The 23767-nt window shown below is 43.9% G+C and overlaps 2 protein-coding genes across 2 annotated transcripts in view; one reads left to right on the top strand and one right to left on the bottom strand.

Annotated features, from left to right (window-relative positions):
- Positions 1 to 8695, bottom strand: part of LOC139379255 (FHF complex subunit HOOK-interacting protein 1A-like) — a 58980-nt gene extending 50285 nt beyond the window's left edge. The window contains exons 1-3 of the mRNA XM_071122054.1: positions 8470 to 8695; positions 4651 to 4750; positions 966 to 1213 (exon numbers count right to left, since the gene is read on the bottom strand). Of these exons, the coding sequence (XP_070978155.1) occupies positions 966 to 1070 (105 nt within the window). The 5' untranslated portion in view covers positions 1071 to 1213; positions 4651 to 4750; positions 8470 to 8695. The remainder of the gene's footprint in view (positions 1 to 965; positions 1214 to 4650; positions 4751 to 8469) is intronic.
- Positions 8696 to 21307: 12612 nt separating this feature from the next.
- Positions 21308 to 22646, top strand: LOC139379254 (glutamine-rich protein 2-like). The gene is made up of 2 exons (XM_071122053.1): positions 21308 to 22029; positions 22085 to 22646. The coding sequence occupies exons 1-2, from the start codon at positions 21308 to 21310 to the stop codon at positions 22644 to 22646; spliced, it is 1284 nt and encodes a 427-aa protein (XP_070978154.1).
- The last annotated feature ends 1121 nt before the right edge of the window (positions 22647 to 23767 follow it).

The following is a 23767-nucleotide window of genomic DNA, read 5'->3' as shown; positions in this document are numbered from 1 at the left end:
ACTTTCTGGCACGGGTGCACTTCCTGCTTTTACTTCCTGGCAAGGGTGCACTTCCTGCTTTTACTTCCTGGCAAGGGTACACTCAAAATGACTGCCAGTCCACCCATTATGACGTCATTGACTTGAATTCTCCATTCCATTCCATTCTTGAATTCTCCATGCCCTTTCTATTCATTCTATTTCTCTGAGACAGGCAGGTAGACAGACAGACAGGTAGGAAGACAGGCAGATAGGTAGACAGGCAGGTAGACAGGCAGGTAGACAGACAGGTAGACAGGTATACAGACAGGTAGGTAGACAGACAGGTAGGTAGACAGACATGTAGGACGACAGGCAGATCGGTAGACAGGCAGGTAGGTAGCTAGACAGGCAGGTAGGTAGACAGACAGACAGGTAGGTAGACAGACAGGTAGACAGGCAGGTAGACAGACCAACAGGCAGGTAGACAGACAGGTAGACGGGTATGCAGACAGGTAGGTATACAGACAGGTAGGAAGACAGGCAGATAGGTAGACAGGCAGGTAGGTAGCTAGACAGGCAGGTAGGTAGACAGACAGGTAGGTAGACAGACAGACAGGTAGGTAGGTAGGCAGGTAGACAGGCAGGCAGGCAGACAGCCAGACAGACAAACAGACAGACAGACAGACAGGCATGTACAGTACAGACAGACAAGCGTGTACAGGCAGGTAGACAGATAACCAGACAGGTAGACAGGCAGGTAGATAGGCAGGTAGGTAGACAGGCAGGCAGACAGATAGACAGGCAGGTAGACAGACAGACAGGCAGGCAGACAGACAGACAGACAGACAGACAGGCAGGCATGTACAGTACAGACAGACAAGTGTGTACAAGCAGGTAGACAGATAACCAGACAGGTATGTACAGGTAGAGAGACAGACAGACGGGTAGACAGGTAGGTAGACAGACAGACAGGTAGACAGTAAGACAGACAGGTGTGTATCTACCTGTGCCCAGTGGTTTCTGAAGACGATCATGCAGGTTTCTGGGTCCACCCCTTTCAGGGACAGTGACTTCTTCCTGTTTCCTTTGGCAACCACAGAGGCCATCATCTTGACTGCTGGACAGGTTGGGCTAAACCATGTCTCGGTGTGGAGTAGGGTGGCAGGGTGGAAGTGGAGAGTGCAGGGGAGGAACTCCTCACTCTCCCCCCAGAATCAGCAACATCTCTGGTGCAGGTTGGCACATGGGGGGCCTGAGCACAGGAGAGAGAATCAGCCGAAAAAAACACAGACATTTATAACGCTGATATTGGGATAAATAAGTAAGAACATTTCTGTTTGTAATGATTTGTCTGCTGAGAGAGATGCCCTAACATGAACGCTTGGTTTGCTTTCGCTGTAAAGCTTTTTTGAAATCTGATACGCCAGGTGGATTAACTTCTTGATCCTACTTGAGACGCAGATGTCTCAACTAGGCACCTGGAAATGCAAATGCGCTACGCTAAATGCTAAATGTACTCGTTAAAACTCAAACCTTAATCAAAATTCACATGCAGGGTATTGAATTAAAGCTACACTCGTTGTGAACCTAGCCAACAAGTCAGATTTTTAAAATGATTTTCGGCGAAAGCATGAGAAGCTATTATCTGATAGCATGCAACACCTCAAAATGCCTGAATGCGACGTAAACAAAGACTTTGCTTATCCGGCGCTACACAAAACGCAGAAATAAAATATAAAACATTCATTACCTTTGACGAGCTTCTTTCTTGGCACTCCTATATGCCCCATAAACATCACTATTGGGTCTTTTTTTCGTTTAAATCGGTCCATATATACCCAAAATAGCTTTCTATGGAAGCTGTGTCATTCAGAAAAAAACATTGTTTTTAAACGCTGCGTCATTTTTAAAAATTAAAAAAGTTGACGATAAACTTTCACAAAACACTTCGAAATACTTTTGTAATCCAACTTTAGGTATTAGTAAACGTTTATAATCTATCAAAATGATTACAGGGCGATGTATATTCAATAGCTCCTCGTCTGCAAATCAATGGCTGCCAATGTGCACATTGAAAACATCCTGGTGGAGACCGGAAGAAACGGAATCCAGTTAGTTGGATTTTCCAACAAAAAACTCCATTGAAAATGACGACAATGGCGACATCGTGTGGAATTTGTATGAATTGCATGCAGGTCGATATTACATTTTGTGCCCTTTTAACAACCCATGAAAGTGACTTATGGAAATTATTTTTAGCTTTCAGAGAGCAGTTTTTCTTGCGTTTTTCAATGAAACACACAATCTGTTATAGTCACAGCCGTGATTTAACCAGTTTTAGAAACTTCAGAGTGTTTTCTATCCACACATACTAATCATATGCATATACTATATTCCTGGCATGAGTAGCAGGACGCTGAAAAGTTGCGCGATTTTTAACAGAATGTTCGAAAAAGGAAGGGGTAGACTTAAGAGGTTTTTGCTCTTTGCACTTGTGATTTCATGAAAATTAAATATTTTTAGTAATTTAATTTGAATTAATTAATTGCTCTGCAATTCAGCGGATGTTGACGAAAATGATCTCGCTAAAGGGATCGGTACGCCAAGAAGTTTAAGACATGAAGGTCAGTCAATACGGAACTTTGAAAGTTTCTTCAAATGCAGTCGCAAAAACCATCAAGCACTATGATGAAATTGGCTCTCATGAGGACCGCTACAGGAAAGGAAGACCCAGAGTTACCTCTGCTGCAGAGGATAAGTTCATTAGAGTTACCAGCCTCAGAAATGGCAGCCAAATAAATGCTTCACAGAGTTTTTAAGTAACAGACACATGCGTGGTCTAATTGCTGCAAACAAACCACTACTAAAGGACACCAATAATAAGAAGAGACTTGCTTGGGCCAAGAAACACACGGAATGGACATTAGACCGGTGGAAATCTGTCCTTTGGTCTGATGAGTCCAAATTTGAGATTTTTAGTTCTAACCACCGTGTCTTTGTGAGACGCAGAACAGGTGAATGCATGATCTCTGCTTGTGTGGTTCCCACCGTGAAGCATGGAGGAGGAGGTGTGATGGTGTGGGGGTGCTTTGCTGGTGACACTGTCTGGGATTTATTTAGAATTCAAGGCACACTTAACCTCTTAACCAGCATGGCTACCACAGCATTCTGCAGCGATACGCCATCCCATCTGGTTTGCGCTTAGTGGGATTATCATTTGTTTTTCAACAGGACAATGACCCAACACACCTCAGGCTGGGAAACAGGCATGCTATTTGGCTGTTAAGGGCTATTTGACCAAGAAGGAGAGTGATGGAGTGCTGTATCAGATGACCTGGTCTCCACAATCACCCAACCTCAACCCAATTGAGATGGTTTGGGATGAGTTGGACCGCAGAGTGAAGGAAAAGCAGCCAACAAGTGCTCAGCATATGTGGGAACTCCTTCAAGACCGTTGGAAAAGCATTCCAGGTGAAGCTGGTTGAGAAAATGCTAAGAGTTTGCAAAGCTGTAATCAAGGCAAAGGGTGGCTACTTTGAAGAATCTAAAATCTAAAATATTTTTGGATTTGTTCAACACTTTTTTGGTTACGACATGATTCCATATGTGTTACTTAATAGTTTTGATGTCTTCACTAATATCCTACAATGTAGAAAATAGTAAAAATAAAGAAAAACCCTTGAATGAGTAGGTGTGTCAACTTTTGACTGATACTGTATATTGTCTGAGCTTGTAGACTTGAAATCCTATTTATTGTCTGAGCTTGTAGACTTTAAATCCGATATATTGTTTGAGCTTCTAGACTTTAAATCCTATTGTCTGAGCTTGGAGCTGTACAAAAAATAAACATTTGAAGAAAAATGGATTTAGTCACCCACTGTAGGCATGATTTAACAAACAGATAACGTGTGAAAGCCTTGGACAGAGACAGTGTGTTGGTGTAGAGAGAGCATTGTTTACAGGCCAACACATGCTCGGAAATAAGGTGAACATTATCATAACATTATCATACCATTATCATACCATTATCACCATCGTAACATTATCGTAACATTACTAGTATCTTATCATTATTATTATCATAGCAGTATCACTATCGTAACATTATCATGATATTACTATTATCTTACCATTATCGTTATTGTGACATTATCATACCATTATCATGACATTGCTATTATCTTACCATTATCATTATTGTGACATTATCATACCATTATCATAACATTATCACTATCGTAACATTATCATAACATTACTAGTATCTTACCATTATCGTTATTGTGACATTATCATTATTATATCATTATCATAACATTACAATAACAGTACCATAACATTATCATTGGCGTACATTATTATACATGATCATAATTATAACATTATCATAACATTACATACCATTTATCATTATCATAACATTATCAGTTCAGAACCTCAGGCAAGCTACCAAGAACCCTCTCTTCTCTTGACAGAGCAGTTGTAACTTTTTGACTTTCTGTCTACTCAACACAAAATCTAAACGTGACTTTCTCTGGTGTCGTTTTTTTCTCTCTCTTTCCAATCTGTTGTAGATCAGGGAGTCACCCTCTTGTTCTCTCACGGGATCAAAAAAGGTTGGAATGGGAATGCGCCCTCCGTTCCCGGGTGATCCAACATTATTAAGAATTCCTTAAAGTTCCCTCTTACCTCTGCTGCAGCATGGCAGAACAACGCTCCGGTTCAGGTCAGGCAGTCCCTCACGGAATCACATCGGAACAGACCGTCAGACACAACACAGAATGTTGTTCTGTAGGGAGAGCGAGAGAGGGAGAGGGAGAGAGCGAGAGAGGGAGAGGGAGAGAGAGAGCGAGGGAGAGAGAGAGAGAGAGGGAGAGAGAGAGGGAGAGGGAGAGAGAGCGAGGGAGAGAGAGAGAGGGAGAGGGAGAGAGCAAGAGAGGGAGAGGGAGAGAGAGAGCGAGGGAGAGAGAGGGAGAGGGAGAGAGAGAGCAAGGGAGAGAGAGAGAGAGGGAGAGGGAGAGAGCGAGAGAGGGAGAGCGAGGGAGAGAGAGAGGGAGGGAGAGGGAGGGAGGGAGAGAGAGGGAGAGAGTGTCAACCATTTAGTAAACACTGACTGATTATTATTTTCTCCATATCTACCAGTCTGTCCGTCCATCTCAAGATCGGCTGCCCTGGTTGCCAGGCGATGTATTCCTACATGGCGTTGCCAGGTTGGCCAGAGTACATGTCGGTAACAAGCCGTTGTCATGTTGTGTGACATCAATGTGCAGTCCTGTGTCACAGACAGACTGTGCAGATGTACTGCACGCACACACACACACACACACACACACACACACACAGCACAGCACGTTCCTGCAGTGTCGTCGGGTGACAGGGGAGAATCACTTCACAATCCTCTCTCACCATCTGTGATGATAATCTGTGTGTGTGTACAGGGCAGACAGGCCAGGGGGTTGATGGGGCCGTCTGAGGGATTTACTACTCATTTCCTATGTCTCTGATAATCTGGCTGTGTGTGTAGTCATTTCCTGTGTGTCTTTGTGTCTGTCGGTCTGTGTGTGTGTGTGCGCGTGCTATATACCATAGTAGGATATAGTACCATAGTAGGATATAGTACCATAACAGGATATAGTACCATAGTAGGATATAGTACCATAGTAGGATATAGTACCATAGCAGGATATAGTACCATAGCAGGATATAGTACCATAACAGGATATAGTACCATAGTAGGATATAGTACCATAGTAGGATATAGTACCATAACAGGATATAGTACCATAACAGGATATAGTACCATAGTAGGATATAGTACCATAGTAGGATATAGTACCATAACAGGATATAGTACCATAACAGGATATAGTACCATAGTAGGATATAGTACCATAACAGGATATAAACTCAGCAAAAAAAGAAATGTCCTCTCACTGTCCACTGCGTTTATTTTTCAGCAAACTAAACATGTGTAAATATTTGCATGAACATAACAAGATTCAACAACTGAGACATAAACTGAACAAGTTCTACAGACATGTGACTAACATAAATGGAATAATGTGTCCCTGAACAAAGGGGGAGTCAAAATCTAAAGTAACAGTCAGTATCTGGTGTGGCCACCAGCTGCATTAAGTACTGCAGTGCATCTCCTCCTCATGGACTGCACCCGATTTGCCAGTTCTTGCTGTGAGATGTTAAGCAAGTTCCCAGACATTTCTGGGGGGAATGGCCCTAGCCCTCACCCTCCGATCCAACAGGTCCCAGACGTGCTCAATGGGATTGAGATCCGGGCTCTTCACTGGCCATGGCAGAACACTGACATTCCTGTCTTGCAGGAAATCATGCACAGAACAAGCAGTATGGCTGGTGGCATTGTCTTGCTGGAGGGTCATGTAAGGATGAGCCTGCAGGAAGGGTACCACATGAGGGAGGAGGATGTCTTCCCTGTAACGCACAGCGTTGAGATTGCCTGCAATGACAACAAGCTCAGTCCGATGATGTTGTGACACACCGCCCCAGAAGATGACGGACCCTCCACCTCCAACTCGATCCTGCTCCAGAGTACAGGCCTCGGTGTAACGCTCATTCCTTCGACGATAAACGCAAATCTGACCATCACCCCTGGTGAGACAAAACCGTGACTCCTCAGTGAAGACCACTTTCTGCCAGTACTGTCTGGTCCAGCAGCAGTGAGTTGTGCCCATAGGCGACGTTGTTGTTGGTGATGTCTGGTGAGGACCTGCCTTACAACAGGCCAACAAGCCCTCAGTCCAGCCTCTCTCAGCCCATTGCGGACAGTCTGAGCACTGATGGAGGGATTGTGCGTTCCTGGTGTAACTCAGGAAGTTGTTGTTGCCTTCCTGTACCTGTCCCGTAGATGTGATGTTCGGATGTACCAATCCTGTGCAGGTGTTGTTACACCTGTGGTCTGCCACTGTGAGGACGATCAGCTGTCCGTCCTGTCTCCCTGTAGAGCTGTCTTAGGCGTCTCACAGTACGGACATTGCAATTTATTGCCCTGGCCACATCTGCAGTCCTCATGCCTCCTTGCAGCATGCCTAAGGCACGTTCACACAGATGAGCAGAGACCCTGGGCATCTTTCTGTTGGTGTTTTTCAGAGTCAGTAGAAAGGCCTCTTTAGTGTCCTAAATTTTCATAACTGTGACCTTAATTGCCTACCGTCTGTAAGCTGTTAGTGTCTTAACGACCGTTCCACAGGTGCATGTTCATGAATTGTTTATGGTTCATTGAACAAGCATGGCAAACAGTGTTTAAACCCTTTACAATGAAGATCTGTGAAGTTATTTGGATTTTTATGAATTATCTTTGAAAGACAGGGTCCTGAAAAAGGGACGTTTATTAACATAGTAGGATATAGCACCTACTTCTGTATGGCACCTTACTGTTTAGCAAACACTGTTTATACTGTAACTAGTGTGTACGCACACACACACACACACACACACACACACACACACACACACACACACACACACCTGCGTGCACTTTAGGTAAAAATACACAGTCAGTCTGTGACCAGAGAGTACATCATGACATAACACTAAAGCTATCTTAAACAGGCTCTTTTTCTGGACACCACTCCAATCATCAGCCTGACCCCTGACCTCAGGTTGCCATGACATGTCTCTCATACGTCACACCTATTGTCTGAGTAGAGTGTAGTTACTCCTAGATGCTGATCTTGGGTCAGTTTTGCACTTACCCCACCAATGGTTAAGATTGTGATGTTGGGGACGCTGATCCTAGATCTGTGCCTAGGCAAATCTTTGTTTTTATTTACAGAATGGGTGTTACAGAGTTTAGGAGACTCCGACAACATGGCTCTGGGGTGAAGTTTGCCCCTAGTACAGATCTAGGAACAGTTTCCCCTACCCCAATCTTAACCCTCAACCATTAGTGAGGGTAATCTAAAACAGACCCAAGATCAGCATTTATATATAATTATTTGTATTTCTTAAAAAAAAACGTTTATTTAACTAGGGAAGACAGTTAAGAATAAATTATTAGTTATAATGATGGGCTACCCTGGCCAAACTCTGGGCCAATTTTGCACCGCCCTATGGGACTCCCAATCACGGCAGTTGTGATACAGCCTGGAATCGAACCAGGGTCTGTAGTGATGCCTCTAGCACTGAGATGCAGTGCGTTAGACCGCTGCGCCACTCGGGAGCATCTAGCTGCTACGTCACACCTGTTTCTGCTAGACTCCTAAACCTGTAAGACGATTCGCCGCTAATAAAAACTAAAGAGAGAAAAGGACATTTAGGATGATCTCTCTCGCTCTCTCTGTTTACTGTTGAGGGACTATGAGTTGATATACTGCATTGTCCCTCACGATACAAATACTGTAGAATTCATGAAAACATGAATAAAGTATGAAAATAAATATCGTAAGCCACTATTTTAACTCTCCTCTCCCCAAATCACTGTTCACACAATAGAAACATTTACATACAGAAATACTTAAGCGTCATAAATCTTACCTCTATTGACACATTACACAGTTTTGGATGAATAAATCTATCCCACGGAATTTGCGCGCTCTCTCTCTCTCTCTCTTTCAAACTGTTCAATGTCTTTGCAAACAATCAAAGTAATAAAGCTCTACCGAACAAATCCGTTCATTATCTAATAGTTGTTTACTCGAATGAAAATCCTGTATTCCCGAACAGTTGATAGAACGAAAAAGCCGTTATGATATTGTGACAGTCGGTCAGTTCGCTGCTGTCGGTACAGACCGTACGCGACTTGAGCTGTCAGAGAAAGGTGACGCTTTAGACACGCCCCCTCGGTCCGGGACAGAGATTCAACAATCCGACCACACATCCTCACAAACACTTTTTAGAAAATGGACAAAAACATGTTTTATCAATTTGATCTTTGTTATGAAAACTATTGTATTTTATTTAGAGGTTTCAATAGGCCTAAACTTTTTCACTTTCCTGTCCAATGAAATCACTTCAATGCACATTTGTGTTTTATTCTAAGGTTATATGTAATGTTTACTGTTCATTTTTATTGTTTATTTCACTTTTGTATATTATCTACCTCACTTGCTTTAGCAATGTTAACACATGTTTCCCATGTCAATAAAGCCCCTTGAATTGAATTGGTCCTGTTCCACTGCTTAGACGTTGCATGCAGCGTGTCACATCATCGACAGTGTCAACATCTATCAGAATGCTATAACAGTAAGTGGTTAGTTGGTAAAACACCCATCCAGGCCGTTGTAAGATCCGGCAACGTCTAAGCAGTGGAATCTGACCTATATGTCTACCGTGACAGGATGTCATGTAGCCTCTACTAAGTCCCCAACAGCCGGATGTTCCGGTTTTTAGGGGAACTGGAAAGAGAGCCTGTCACGCGAGTTCCGCATTTGCTGGACGTCAATGAAGCGACACCCCCATTTTACTCATCGACATTTGCTGTATTGGTTGAACAGTGCAGAAGAGAACCTCGCCGATAGTTTTTTTCTCTCTCTCCTTGTCAAGACCGATGATGTAAACCCTGGATAGCTGATGCTGCGTATGAGAGGCGTCGAAGCCACCTGTCGGCCATATTGGTACTCCTCAGTAGGAGCATCCTTCATAGGAATGGATGGAATTCTACATTATTCCAATTAAATGTTTCTAGGATACATGTCATGTTATTTAAGATGTGTTTGTTTAATAAGGTGACAGTAACATTAGTACAAAAAAAAGTGCTTTAAGGAAAATGTTTTTATATAAATTATTTCATATTTTTAATTTGTATGTTTAGCTCACATAATTGTATTTATTTATTTAACCTTTATTTAACCAGGAAGGGCTCATTGAGATTTAAAATCTCTTTTTCAAGAGCGTCCTGGCCAAGATAGGCAGCACCGAGTCATTACAAAAATTACAGACAAACAACATGAAAAACTACAAGTAATCTAGTAAAAACCATAGAATTCACAAGAGTATAACAAAATTAAAAACAGCTGATTAAAAATATTGACAGGTCAGGGAGTCAGTCTGAAGATCATTCATCAGTGATTTAAAAACACCAATCGGGACAAGTTCTTCCAGTTTAAAAGTATTTTGTAAGACGTTCCAAGACGATGGCGCGGAGTACATAAAAGCCCTTTTACCAAATTCAGTTGGGACATTTGGAACAGTTAGCAGGATAAAGTCCTGAGAAACGAAGAGACGACCCACCACATTCCTGAACAATAAAAATGCCCAAATAAAAAGGTAGTAAACCCAAAATGGCTTTGTAAATAAAAGTATACCAGTGAGTCTACGAGTGACTAGAGAAGGCCAGCCAACCCTGGTATACAAAGTGCAGTGGTGCGTAAGGGTTTTGCAGTTTAAAATAAATCTCAAAGTGCCATGGTAAAGAGTGTCAATTGATCTCAAACACTGAGCGGAAGCATTCACATATATAATATCCCCATAGTCTAGTAAAGGCATAAATGTAGCCGATACTAGCCTCCTTCTGGCTTCAAAAGAAAAACAGGCCTTAGAAAAACAGGCCCCCATTAGTTTAGTTTTGTCAGTATTGAGGATAAGCTTCAATTGACACAAGGTATGTTGAACAGTATAAAAAGCAGTTTGCAAGTTCTGGAAAGCTTTTGTAAGAGACGAGGCACAACAGTAAATAACAGTATCATCAGCATAAAAATGAAGTTGTGCATTTTGGACATTTTTGTCTAAGAGGACCAAGTACAGAGCCTTGGGGCACACCATTAAAGACAGACAATTTAACAGACATGAGCCCATCCAACAGAGTGCACTGAGTTCTATCAGACAGATAGTTAGCAAACCATGCAACTGCATGCTCTGAAAGACCTACTCTCGACAATCTCTGCCTCAGTAAAGCATGATCAACTGTATCAAAAGCCTTAGAGAGATCAATAAAAAGTGAGACACAGTGCTGTTTTTTGTCCAGGGCTTCAGTGATATCACTTAAAACCTTCATGGCTGCTGTAATTGTGCTATAATATAATTTAAAATTATTTTAATTAACCTTTATTTAACTAGGCAAGTCAGTTAAGAACAAACTCTTATTTACAATGACGGCCTACCCCGGTCAAACCCTAACCCAGATGATGCTGGGCCAATTGTGCACCGCCCTATGGTACTCCTAGTCACAGCCAGTTGTGATACAGCCTGGAATTTAACCGGGGTCTGTAGTGATGCCTCTAGCCCTAAGATGTGGTGTCTTAGACCGCTGCGCCACTCGGGAGTCCGAATTAAAGTGTCTGTAATAGAATAAATGTGTTAAAATTAATGTAGACATTATGTAAATTCTCTTCTATAGCTACCTAAATCTGTTTTACAATTGAGGAGGAGGAGGACCAAGATGGCTGCCAGGTACATCAATACAGGAGTACCAAGATGGCTGTGTGGTGGCTTCAATACAGGAATACCAAGATGGCTGTGTGGTGGCTTCAATACAGGAATACCAAGATGGCTGTGTGGCTTCAATACAGGAATACCAAGATGGCTGTGTGGTGGCTTCAATACAGGAATACCAAGATGGCTGTGTGGTGGCTTCAATACAGGAATACCAAGATGGCTGCCAGGTACATCAATACAGGAGTACCAAGATGGCTGTGTGGTGGCTTCAATACAGGAATACCAAGATGGCTGTGTGGTGGCTTCAATACAGGAATACCAAGATGGCTGTGTGGCTTCAATACAGGAATACCAAGATGGCTGTGTGGTGGCTTCAATACAGGAGTACCAAGATGGCTGTGTGGAGGCTTCAATACAGGAATACCAAGATGGCTGTGTGGTGGCTTCAATACAGGAATACCAAGATGGCTGTGTGGTGGCTTCAATACAGGAATACCAAGATGGCTGTGTGGTGGCTTCAATACAGGAATACCAAGATGGCTGTGTGGTGGCTTCAATACAGGAATACCAAGATGGCTGCCAGGTACGTCAATACAGGAGTACCAAGATGGCTGTGTGGTGGCTTCAATACAGGAATACCAAGATGGCTGTGTGGTGGCTTCAATACAGGAGTACCAAGATGGCTGTGTGGAGGCTTCAATACAGGAGTACCAAGATGGCTGCCAGGTACGTCAATACAGGAGTACCAAGATGGCTGTGTGGTGGCTTCAATACAGAAATACCAAGATGGCTGTGTGGTGGCTTCAATACAGGAATACCAAGATGGCTGTGTGGTGGCTTCAATACAGGAATACCAAGATGGCTGCCAGGTACGTCAATACAGGAGTACCAAGATGGCTGTGTGGTGGCTTCAATACAGGAATACCAAGATGGCTGTGTGGTGGCTTCAATACAGGAATACCAAGATGGCTGTGTGGTGGCTTCAATACAGGAATACCAAGATGGCTGTGTGGAGGCTTCAATACAGGAATACCAAGATGGCTGCCAGGTACGTCAATACAGGAGTACCAAGATGGCTGTGTGGTAGCTTCAATACAGGAATACCAAGATGGCTGTGTGGTGGCTTCAATACAGGAATACCAAGATGGCTGCCAGGTACATCAATACAGGAATACCAAGATGGCTGTGTGGTGGCTTCAATACAGGAATACCAAGATGGCTGTGTGGTGGCTTCAATACAGGAATACCAAGATGGCTGCCAGGTACGTCAATACAGGAGTACCAAGATGGCTGTGTGGTGGCTTCAATACAGGAATACCAAGATGGCTGTGTGGTGGCTTCAATACAGGAATACCAAGATGGCTGTGTGGTGGCTTCAATACAGGAATACCAAGATGGCTGTGTGGTGGCTTCAATACAGGAATACCAAGATGGCTGTGTGGTGGCTTCAATACAGGAATACCAAGATGGCTGTGTGGAGGCTTCAATACAGGAATACCAAGATGGCTGCCAGGTACGTCAATACAGGAGTACCAAGATGGCTGTGTGGTAGCTTCAATACAGGAATACCAAGATGGCTGTGTGGTGGCTTCAATACAGGAATACCAAGATGGCTGCCAGGTACGTCAATACAGGAGTACCAAGATGGCTGTGTGGGGGCTTCAATACAGGAATACCAAGATGGCTGCCAGGTACATCAATACAGGAATACCAAGATGGCTGTGTGGGGGCTTCAATACAGGAATACCAAGATGGCTGTGTGGTGGCTTCAATACAAGAATACCAAGATGGCTGTGTGGTGGCTTCAATACAGCGCCCCCTGTCAGTCATCCAGGGTTTCTACACATCATTGGTGAAGACCAGTGTGTAGGGGATCTAGTTTCAGGTGTTTCTTTTTACGCCTGCTTCATAGGTTAGGTGGCGTGCGGCCTTGAATGGAAGGACAGCTCCTGCTTTACCGTGGCCTTTGTTGTCAGTTAAAGCCATAAACACCTGTTTGTTTCATAGACCTCGAGACAGCTGCCGTGTCTCCTCCGACTGATTTAGCATTAAAACAAGTCTACGGGAAACACAAGGACGGCTCACCAAGACACACTTCCAATAGGACTAATTGGAGTATGAAAAGTAGTTACACCACTCACCAAAAACAAAAAAAAGGCAGAGATTGATTTCTTATTGCTCATTTTAATCCACTGTACAGGATGCAGACAGGTGACTGACAGCTCGACATATAGCTGACCTCTTCCTCAGAGTGACCTGACCATTTAGTTACTTACTTCCTCTTTATAGCCTAGTGGCCCATTGAGACACAACAATATAATACAATTATAATGATATGTTTCAAGGTAAGTGGTACATTATAGCACAGAATAACAAGAGAAATAGAGTGTCTGGTTAATCAACAGGCCATGTCAACATGTACACAGGTGATATTTGGGTGTCTGTGAATCTGGAGACACAGACTCCCCCCCCCCAAAAAAAATAAAATAAAATCAAGGCAACAACATTATAGAAACGAAGACAGTGAAAAAGTCATCGTTTAGCACTTTAGGATCCACAGTGTCTCAAAGGAGTACAGTCAGAATGCCTTGTTTGTTTTAGTTTAGGGGACGATGTCACTTCCTCTTGGTGAAACGTGTTCTATGACTACAAAGAGCAGGAAGTAAAATGAGCCACGGTTGGCTTCGATGCTGTGGCACGGAATAACATAGTCTGTGTTTTTATTTTGAATAGAGGTCTTGTTCTGCTCCTGTAGTTTGACCAGTAGAGGCAGCATTGTTCTGCTCCTGTAGTTTGACCAGTAGAGGCAGTCTTGTTCTGCTCCTGTAGTTTGACCAGTAGAGGCAGTCTTGTTCTGCTCCTGTAGTTTGACCAGTAGAGGCAGTCTTGTTCTGCTCCTGTAGTTTGACCAGTAGAGGCAGCATTGTTCTGCTCCTGTAGTTTGACCAGTAGAGGCAGTCTTGTTCTGCTCCTGTAGTTTGACCAGTAGAGGCAGTCTTGTTCTGCTCCTGTAGTTTGACCAGTAGAGGCAGTCTTGTTCTGCTCCTGTAGTTTGACCAGTAGAGGCAGCATTGTTCTGCTCCTGTAGTTTGACCAGTAGAGGCAGCCTTGTTCTGCTCCTGTAGTTTGACCAGTAGAGGCAGCCTTGTTCTGCTCCTGTAGTTTGACCAGTAGAGGCAGCATTGTTCTGCTCCTGTAGTTTGACTAGTAGAGGCAGTCTTGTTCTGCTCCTGCAGTTTGACCAGTAGAGGCAGTCCCACATATGGGGTGGCAGTGTAGCCTAGTGGTTAGAGTGTTGGACTAGTAACCGAAAGGTTGCAAATTCAAATCCTTGAGCTGACAAGGTACAAATCTGTCGTTCTGCCCCTGAGCAGGGCAGTTAACCCACTGTTCATCGGTAGGCCGTCATTGAAAATAAGTATTTGTTCTTAACTGACTTCCCTAGATAAATAAAAATATGCATTTGACTATCTATTTGACATTTGTTGTGCGACAATGAATTAAGTTTATTTCAATTTATGTTGTGTGGATTAACACGTTTTTGGTCGTGCATTTTCACAAGTCTGTGGAAGATGTGGAAATAGATTTCATATGGATGCTGCCAGCACCAATTAAAGGGATGTGGAAATAGATTTCATATGGATGCAACCAGCACCAATTAAAGGGATGTGGAAATAGATGTCATATGGATGCAACCAGCACCAATTAAAGGGATGTGGAAATAGATTTCATATGGATGCAACCAGCACCAATTAAAGGGATGTGGAAATAGATTTCATATGGATGCAACCAGCACCAATTAAAGGGATGTGGAAATAGATTTCATATGGATGCAACCAGCACCAATTAAAGGGATGTGGAAATAGATTTCATATGGATGCAACCAGCACCAATTAAAGGGATGTGGAAATAGATTTCATATGGATGCAACCAGCACCAATTAAAGGGATGTGGAAATAGATTTCATATGGATGCAGCCAGCACCAATTAAAGGGATGTGGAAATAGATTTCATATGGATGCAACCAGCACCAATTAAAGGGATGTGGAAATAGATTTCATATGGATGCTGCCAGCACCAATTAAAGGGATGTGGAAATAGATTTCATATGGATGCTGCCAGCACCAATTAAAGGGATGTGGAAATAGATTTCATATGGATGCAACCAGCACCAATTAAAGGGATGTGGAAATAGATTTCATATGGATGCAGCCAGCACCAATTAAAGGGATGTGGAAATAGATTTCATATGGATGCAGCCAGCACCAATTAAAGGGATGTGGAAATAGATTTCATATGGATGCTGCCAGCACCAATTAAAGGGATGTGGAAATAGATTTCATATGGATGCAACCAGCACCAATTAAAGGGATGTGGAAATAGATTTCATATGGATGCAGCCAGCACCAATTAAAGGGATGTGGAAATAGATTTCATATGGATGCAGCCAGCACCAATTAAAGGGATGCAACCAGCACCAATTAAAGGGATGCAGCCAGCACCAATTAAAGGGATGCTGCCAGCACCAATTAAAGGGATGCAGCCAGCACCAATTAAAGGGATGCAGCCAGCACCAATTAAAGGGATGCAGCCAGCACCAATTAAAGGGATGCAGCCAGCACCAATTAAAGGGATGCAGCCAGCACCAATTAAAGGGATGTGGAAATAGATTTCATATGGATGCAGCCAGCACCAATTAAAGGGATGTGGAAATAGATTTCATATGGATGCAACCAGCACCAATTAAAGGGATGCAACCAGCACCAATTAAAGGGATGCAGCCAACACCAATTAAAGGGATGCAACCAGCACCAATTAAAGGGATGCAACCAGCACCAATTAAAGGGATGCTGCCAGCACCAATTAAAGGGATGCAGCCAGCACCAATTAAAGGGATGTGGAAATAGATTTCATATGGATGCAACCAGCACCAATTAAAGAGATGCAGCCAGCACCAATTAAAGGGATGTGGAAATAGATTTCATATGGATGCAACCAGCACCAATTAAAGAGATGCAACCAGCACCAATTAAAGGGATGCAACCAGCACCAATTAAAGGGATGCTGCCAGCACCAATTAAAGGGATGCAACCAGCACCAATTAAAGGGATGCAACCAGCACCAATTAAAAGGATGTGGAAATAGATTTCATATGGATGCAACCAGCACCAATTAAAGAGATGCAACCAGCACCAATTAAAGGGATGCAACCAGCACCAATTAAAGGGATGCAGCCAGCACCAATTAAAGGGATGCTGCCAGCACCAATTAAAGGGATGCAACCAGCACCAATTAAAGGGATGCAACCAGCACCAATTAAAGGGATGCAGCCAGCACCAATTAAAGGGATGCAGCCAGCACCAATTAAAGAGATGCAACCAGCACCAATTAAAGGGATGCAACCAGCACCAATTAAAGGGATGCAGCCAGCACCAATTAAAGGGATGTGGAAATAGATTTCATATGGATGCAACCAGCACCAATTAAAGAGATGCAGCCAGCACCAATTAAAGGGATGCAGCCAGCACCAATTAAAGAGATGCAGCCAGCACCAATTAAAGGGATGCAGCCAGCACCAATTAAAGGGATGTGGAAATAGATTTCATATGGATGCAACCAGCACCAATTAAAGAGATGCAGCCAGCACCAATTAAAGAGATGCAGCCAGCACCAATTAAAGGGATGAGGAAAGACATTTAATTTGTAAGTGCCTGATATTATATAGGTCGTTATAGGGGCTGTGTATATGAACCAATGGTCATGACAACACGGGACAGAAGACATGCCTGTTCCACATTTGGAATTCCAGCGGACTGCTATAGCGCCCTCCTTGGGCCAATCTGTGTCATTTGGTCAATACCGGATCTCTATGGCAAGACGCAACATTCGTCCAAATCGGCCAAGTGCCGTCCAAAATATTGCTTGTGACGAATTTACAAACATACAAAAGTACTACGGACGGCGCCAGATCCACAGCCCCCTCCGTGATTTCATCATAGGGAGGGACAACGTACCGCTATTGACCTTCTAACTAATGGTTGATAAGAGATATTAACTATTGACCTTCTAACTAATGGTTTAAATCAAATCAAATCAAATTTTATTTGTCACATACACATGGTTAGCAGATGTTAATGCGAGTGTAGCGAAATGCTTGTGCTTCTAGTTCCGACAATGCAGTAATAACAAGTAATCTAACTAACAATTCCAAAACTACTGTCTTGTACACAGTGTAAGGGGATAAAGAATATGTACATAAGGATATATGAATGAGTGATGGTACAGAGCAGCATAGGCAAGATACAGTAGATGGTATCGAGTACAGTATGTACAAATGAGATGAGTATGTAAACAAAGTGGCATAGTTTAAAGTGGCTAGTGATACATGTATTACATAAGGATACAGTCGCTGATATAGAGTACAGTATATACGTATGCATATTAGATTAATAATGTAGGGTAAGTAACATTTATATAAGGTAGCATTGTTTAAAGTATAAGAGATATTAACTATTGACCTTCTAACTAATGGTTCATAAGAGATATTAACTATTGACCTTCTGACTAATGGTTCATAAGAGATATTAACTATTGACCTTCTAACTAATGGTTCATAAGACATATTAACTATTGACCTTCTGACTAATGGTTCATAAGAGATATTAATTATATCAGCGATGGACCTATAGAACTAAATAGGACTAATTCTCCAGATACAATGTTCCCCTCTGGGACTGACTTATAAAGGCCTGTTCTGCTGTTTTTCATGGATGTCTGTGGCCACGTGAATACATACACAGCCTGCTCATTGTTTCCCACTGGAGATGCCCACAAAATATGGGGTGGCACGCTGAGGTAACCAGGTTCTATTATTCCATCATTACCCCTGGAATGAGCAGTCCGTCAAAAAACACGCTGTCAGATATTATTTCTCTCACACTGTGGCCTGCTGCAGCACTGTAGTGACATCTGGTGTTCAAATTATATAACTACAACAGAAGTGACGGATGGAAGATATCCATAGAGTCATCTCTCTCGTGTTACGTAAACATAACAGCTGGGCTGACCAATTATGTCAGATTTTAGTTGTGAGTTAACTGGGGTTGTCCTGTACTGTATCAATATGGATCAATATCAATATCAATATGGATCAATATCAATATCAATATGGATCAATATCCATATGGATCAATATCAATATCAATATGGATCAATATCAATATGGATCAATATCAATATCAATATGGATCAATATCGATATGGATCAATATCAATATGGATCAATATCAATATGGATCAATATCAATATCAATATGGATCAATATCAATATGGATCAATATCAATATGGATAATTGCATAGTGTCTTTGAACTGTAACACACATGCTGTTGTCCTACAGGTTGGAGAAACTATTTTCCTGACATAACATAACTTATAAAAAAATCTATTCAAAGGTTATTTGTCACATGCGCCGAATACAACAGGTGTAGTAGACCTTACAGTGAAATGCTGAATACAACAGGTGTAGTAGACCTTACAGTGAAATGCTGAATACAACAGGTGTAGTAGACCTTACAGTGAAATGCTGAATACAACAGGTGTAGTAGACCTTACAGTGAAATGCTGAATACAACAGGTGTATTAGACCTTACAGTGAAATGCTGAATACAACAGGTGTAGTAGACCTTACAGTGAAATGCTGAATACAACAGGTGTAGTAGACCTTACAGTGAAATGCTGAATACAACAGGTGTATTAGACCTTACAGTGAAATGTTGAATACAACAGGTGTAGTAGACCTTACAGTGAAATGCTGAATACAACAGGTGTAGTAGACCTTACAGTGAAATGCTGAATACAACAGGTGTATTAGACCTTACAGTGAAATGCTGAATACAACAGGTGTAGTAGACCTTACAGTGAAATGCTGAATACAACAGGTGTAGTAGACCCTACAGTGAAATTATGAATACAACAGGTGTAGTAGACCTCACAGTGAAATGCTGAATACAACAGGTGTAGTAGACCTTACAGTGAAATGCTGAATACAACAGGTGTAGTAGACCTCACAGTGAAATGCTGAATACAACAGGTGTAGTAGACCTCACAGTGAAATGCTGAATACAACAGGTGTAGTAGACCTCACAGTGAAATGCTGAATACAACAGGTGTAGTAGACCTCACAGTGAAATGCTGAATACAACAGGTGTAGTAGACCTCACAGTGAAATGCTGAATACAACAGGTGTAGTAGACCTCACAGTGAAATGCTGAATACAACAGGTGTAGTAGACCTTACAGTGAAATGCTGAATACAACAGGTATAGTAGACCTTACTGTGAAATGCTGAATACAACAGGTGTAGTAGACCTTACAGTGAAATGCTGAATACAACAGGTGTGGTAGACCTTACAGTGAAATGCCGAATACAACAGGTGTATTAGACCTTACAGTGAAATGCTGAATACAACAGGTGTAGTAGACCTTACAGTGAAATGCTGAATACAATAGGTGTAGTAGACCTTACAGTGAAATGCTGAATACAACAGGTGTAGTAGACCTTACAGTGAAATGCTGAATACAACAGGTGTAGTAGACCTTACAGTGAAATGCTGAATACAACAGGTGTAGTAGACCTCACAGTGAAATGCTGAATACAACAGGTGTAGTAGACCTCACAGTGAAATGCTGAATACAACAGGTGTAGTAGACCTTACAGTGAAATGCTGAATACAACAGGTGTAGTAGACCTTACTGTGAAATGCTGAATACAACAGGTGTAGTAGACCTTACAGTGAAATGCTGAATACAACAGGTGTAGTAGACCTCACAGTGAAATGCTGAATACAACAGGTGTAGTAGACCTTACAGTGAAATGCTGAATACAACAGGTGTAGTAGATCTTACAGTGAAATTCTGAATACAACAGGTGTGGTAGACCTTACAGTGAAATGCTGAATACAACAGGTGTAGTAGACCTCACAGTGAAATGCTGAATACAACAGGTGTGGTAGAACTTACAGTGAAATGCTGAATACAACAGGTGTAGTAGACCTCACAGTGAAATGCTGAATACAACAGGTGTAGTAGACCTCACAGTGAAATGCTGAATACAACAGGTGTAGTAGACCTTACAGTGAAATGCTGAATACAACAGGTGTAGTAGACCTCACAGTGAAATGCTGAATACAACAGGTGTAGTAGACCTCACAGTGAAATGCTGAATACAACAGGTGTAGTAGACCTTACAGTGAAATGCTGAATACAACAGGTGTAGTAGACCTTACAGTGAAATGCTGAATACAACAGGTGTAGTAGACCTCACAGTGAAATGCTGAATACAACAGGTGTAGTAGACCTCACAGTGAAATGCCGAATACAACAGGTGTAGTAGACCTTACAGTGAAATGCTGAATACAACAGGTGTAGTAGACCTTACAGTGAAATGCCGAATACAACAGGTGTAGTAGACCTCACAGTGAAATGCCTTGTTGTAGAATTACAGCCTTATATTAATCACATTACTTTTACATTAGAATGTATCCCTACATGAGTACATTCACACTATCTGTTTGATCTAGAGCCAACAGAATAGGCTTCCTAGAACTCTATGTGTCTGTGTGAAGAGAGAGAAGCCGCTGAGATTTTAACGCTGACTGTAGATTTACGGTGGCTTGGTGATAAGACAACATTCCATCCCATGATTAGTGTCTGTGTGCCTGTCGGTCGGTACCAGGGGGACACAATCTCCAGGTTATTTAAGGAAAGGACCTAGTGTCTAAGCTTTCATTAGTATTTCTGTATAAGAAAGCAGTAAATGAACTAGAAAACTGACATTTGACACCGTGTAAAATCTTGATGTCTGTTGCATGAGAGCAAAATGTACCTTTGTATAAATTCTCTCATCTGTGATTTGTCATGAACATCCAGGAGGATGGACTTTGCTATAAAATGCTGTGTCTTAGTCCTGCTGGTTGGATTCTCTAAGAATCCCCTACGGGATGGAGCACCCTTTTTGGTTGCATGTAGAACTCTTATTTACACTGACAGACTACCAAAAGGCATCCTGCCGGGACTGGACCTGCCGGGACTGGACCTGCCGGGACTGGACCTGCCGGGACTGGACCTGCCGGGACTGGACCTGCCGGGACTGGACCTGCCGGGACAGGACCTGCCGGGACAGGACCTGCCGGGACTGGACCTGCCGGGACAGGACCTGCCGGGACTGGACCTGCCGGGACAGGACCTGCGGGGACCTGCCGGGACTGGGGCTGCCGGGACTGGACCTGCCGGGACTGGACCTGCCGGGACTGGACCTGCCGGGACAGGACCTGCCGGGACTGGACCTGCCGGGACTGGACCTGTCGGGACAGGACCTGCCGGGACTGGACCTGCCGGGACTGGACCTGCCGGGACAGGACCTGCCGGGACTGGACCTGCCGGGACAGGACCTGCCGGGACTGGACCTGCCGGGACTGGACCTGCCGGGACTGGGGCTGCCGGGACTGGACCTGCCGGGACTGGACCTGCCGGGACAGGACCTGCGGGGACTGGACCTGCGGGGACTGGACCTGCCGGGACTGGACCTGCCGGGACTGGGGCTGCCGGGACTGGACCTGCCGGGACTGGACCTGCCGGGACTGGACCTGCCGGGACTGGACCTGCCGGGACTGGACCTGCCGGGACAGGACCTGCCGGGACTGGACCTGCCGGGACTGGACCTGTCGGGACAGGACCTGCCGGGACTGGACCTGCCGGGACTGGACCTGCCGGGACAGGACCTGCCGGGACTGGACCTGCCGGGACAGGACCTGCCGGGACTGGACCTGCCGGGACAGGACCTGCCGGGACTGGACCTGCCGGGACAGGACCTGCGGGGACCTGCCGGGACTGGGGCTGCCGGGACTGGACCTGCCGGGACTGGACCTGCCGGGACTGGACCTGCCGGGACAGGACCTGCCGGGACTGGACCTGCCGGGACTGGACCTGTCGGGACAGGACCTGCCGGGACTGGACCTGCCGGGACTGGACCTGCCGGGACAGGACCTGCCGGGACTGGACCTGCCGGGACAGGACCTGCCGGGACTGGACCTGCCGGGACTGGACCTGCCGGGACTGGGGCTGCCGGGACTGGACCTGCCGGGACTGGACCTGCCGGGACAGGACCTGCGGGGACTGGACCTGCGGGGACTGGACCTGCCGGGACTGGACCTGCCGGGACTGGGGCTGCCGGGACTGGACCTGCCGGGACTGGACCTGCCGGGACAGGACCTGCCGGGACTGGACCTGCCGGGACAGGACCTGCCGGGACTGGACCTGCCGGGACTGGGGCTGGGATAAAACATTTCAATATTGGACAAAACACACTTCACGACAAGAGAGCCACTACATAAAGAGAGACCTACGACAACAACACAGCATGGTAGCAGCACATAACAACACAGCATGGTAACAACACCACATGACATCAACATGGTAGCAACACAACATGACATCAACATGGTAGCAACACCACATGACATCAACATGGTAGCAACACAACATGACATCAACATGGTAGCAACACAACATGACATCAACATGGTAGCAACACCACATGACAACGCAGCATGGTAACAACACAACATGACAACACAACATGGTAACAACACCACATGACATCAACATGGTAGCAACACAACATGACAACACAGCATGGTAACAACACCACATGACATCAACATGGTAGCAACACCACATGACAACACAGCTTGGTAACAACACCACATGACAACACAGCATGGTAACAACACAACATGACAACACAACATGACAACACAGCATGGTAACAACACAACATGACAACACAGCATGGTAGCAACACAACATGACAACACAACATGGTAACAACACAACATGGTAGCAACACAACATGACAACACAGCATGGTAACAACACAACATGACATCAACATGGTAACAACACAACATGACAACACAACATGGTAACAACACAACAAGACAACAACATGGTAACAACACAACATGACAACACAACATGGTAACAACACAACATGACAACACAGCATGGTAACAACACAACATGACAACACAGCATGGTAGCAACACTACATGACAACACAACATGGTAACAACACAACATGACAACAACATGGTAACAACACAACATGACAACAACATGGTAACAACACAACATGATAACACATCATTGTAGCAACACAACATGACAACAACATGGTAACAACACAGCATGTTAGCAACGCAACATGACAACAACATGGTAGCAATACAACATGGCAGCAGCACAACATGGTAACAGCACAGAACAGGGTATAAACATTATTGGGCACAGACAACAGCATAAAGGGCAAGAAGGCAGAGACAACACATACAGTACATATGTTTGTTAGAGCTTGGTGAGAGCGTGGTTGTCCTACGGTTATTTTGCATTCAGCCTTCCCA

This window comes from Oncorhynchus clarkii, chromosome 21, assembly GCF_045791955.1.
Source record: "Oncorhynchus clarkii lewisi isolate Uvic-CL-2024 chromosome 21, UVic_Ocla_1.0, whole genome shotgun sequence".
NCBI classification, from domain to species: Eukaryota; Metazoa; Chordata; class Actinopteri; order Salmoniformes; family Salmonidae; genus Oncorhynchus; species Oncorhynchus clarkii.
This window is presented reverse-complemented; position numbering and strand designations above follow the sequence as displayed.

Bases quoted from the DNA above. Each gene is read 5' to 3' on its own strand.
- LOC139379254 (XM_071122053.1), top strand. From the start codon at position 21,308: ATGGAGCACCCTTTTTGGTTGCATGTAGAACTCTTATTTACACTGACA. The intron at 22,030-22,084 runs GTCGGGACAGGA...CTGCCGGGACAG, and splicing joins GACCTGCCGGGACTGGACCT to GACCTGCCGGGACTGGACCT.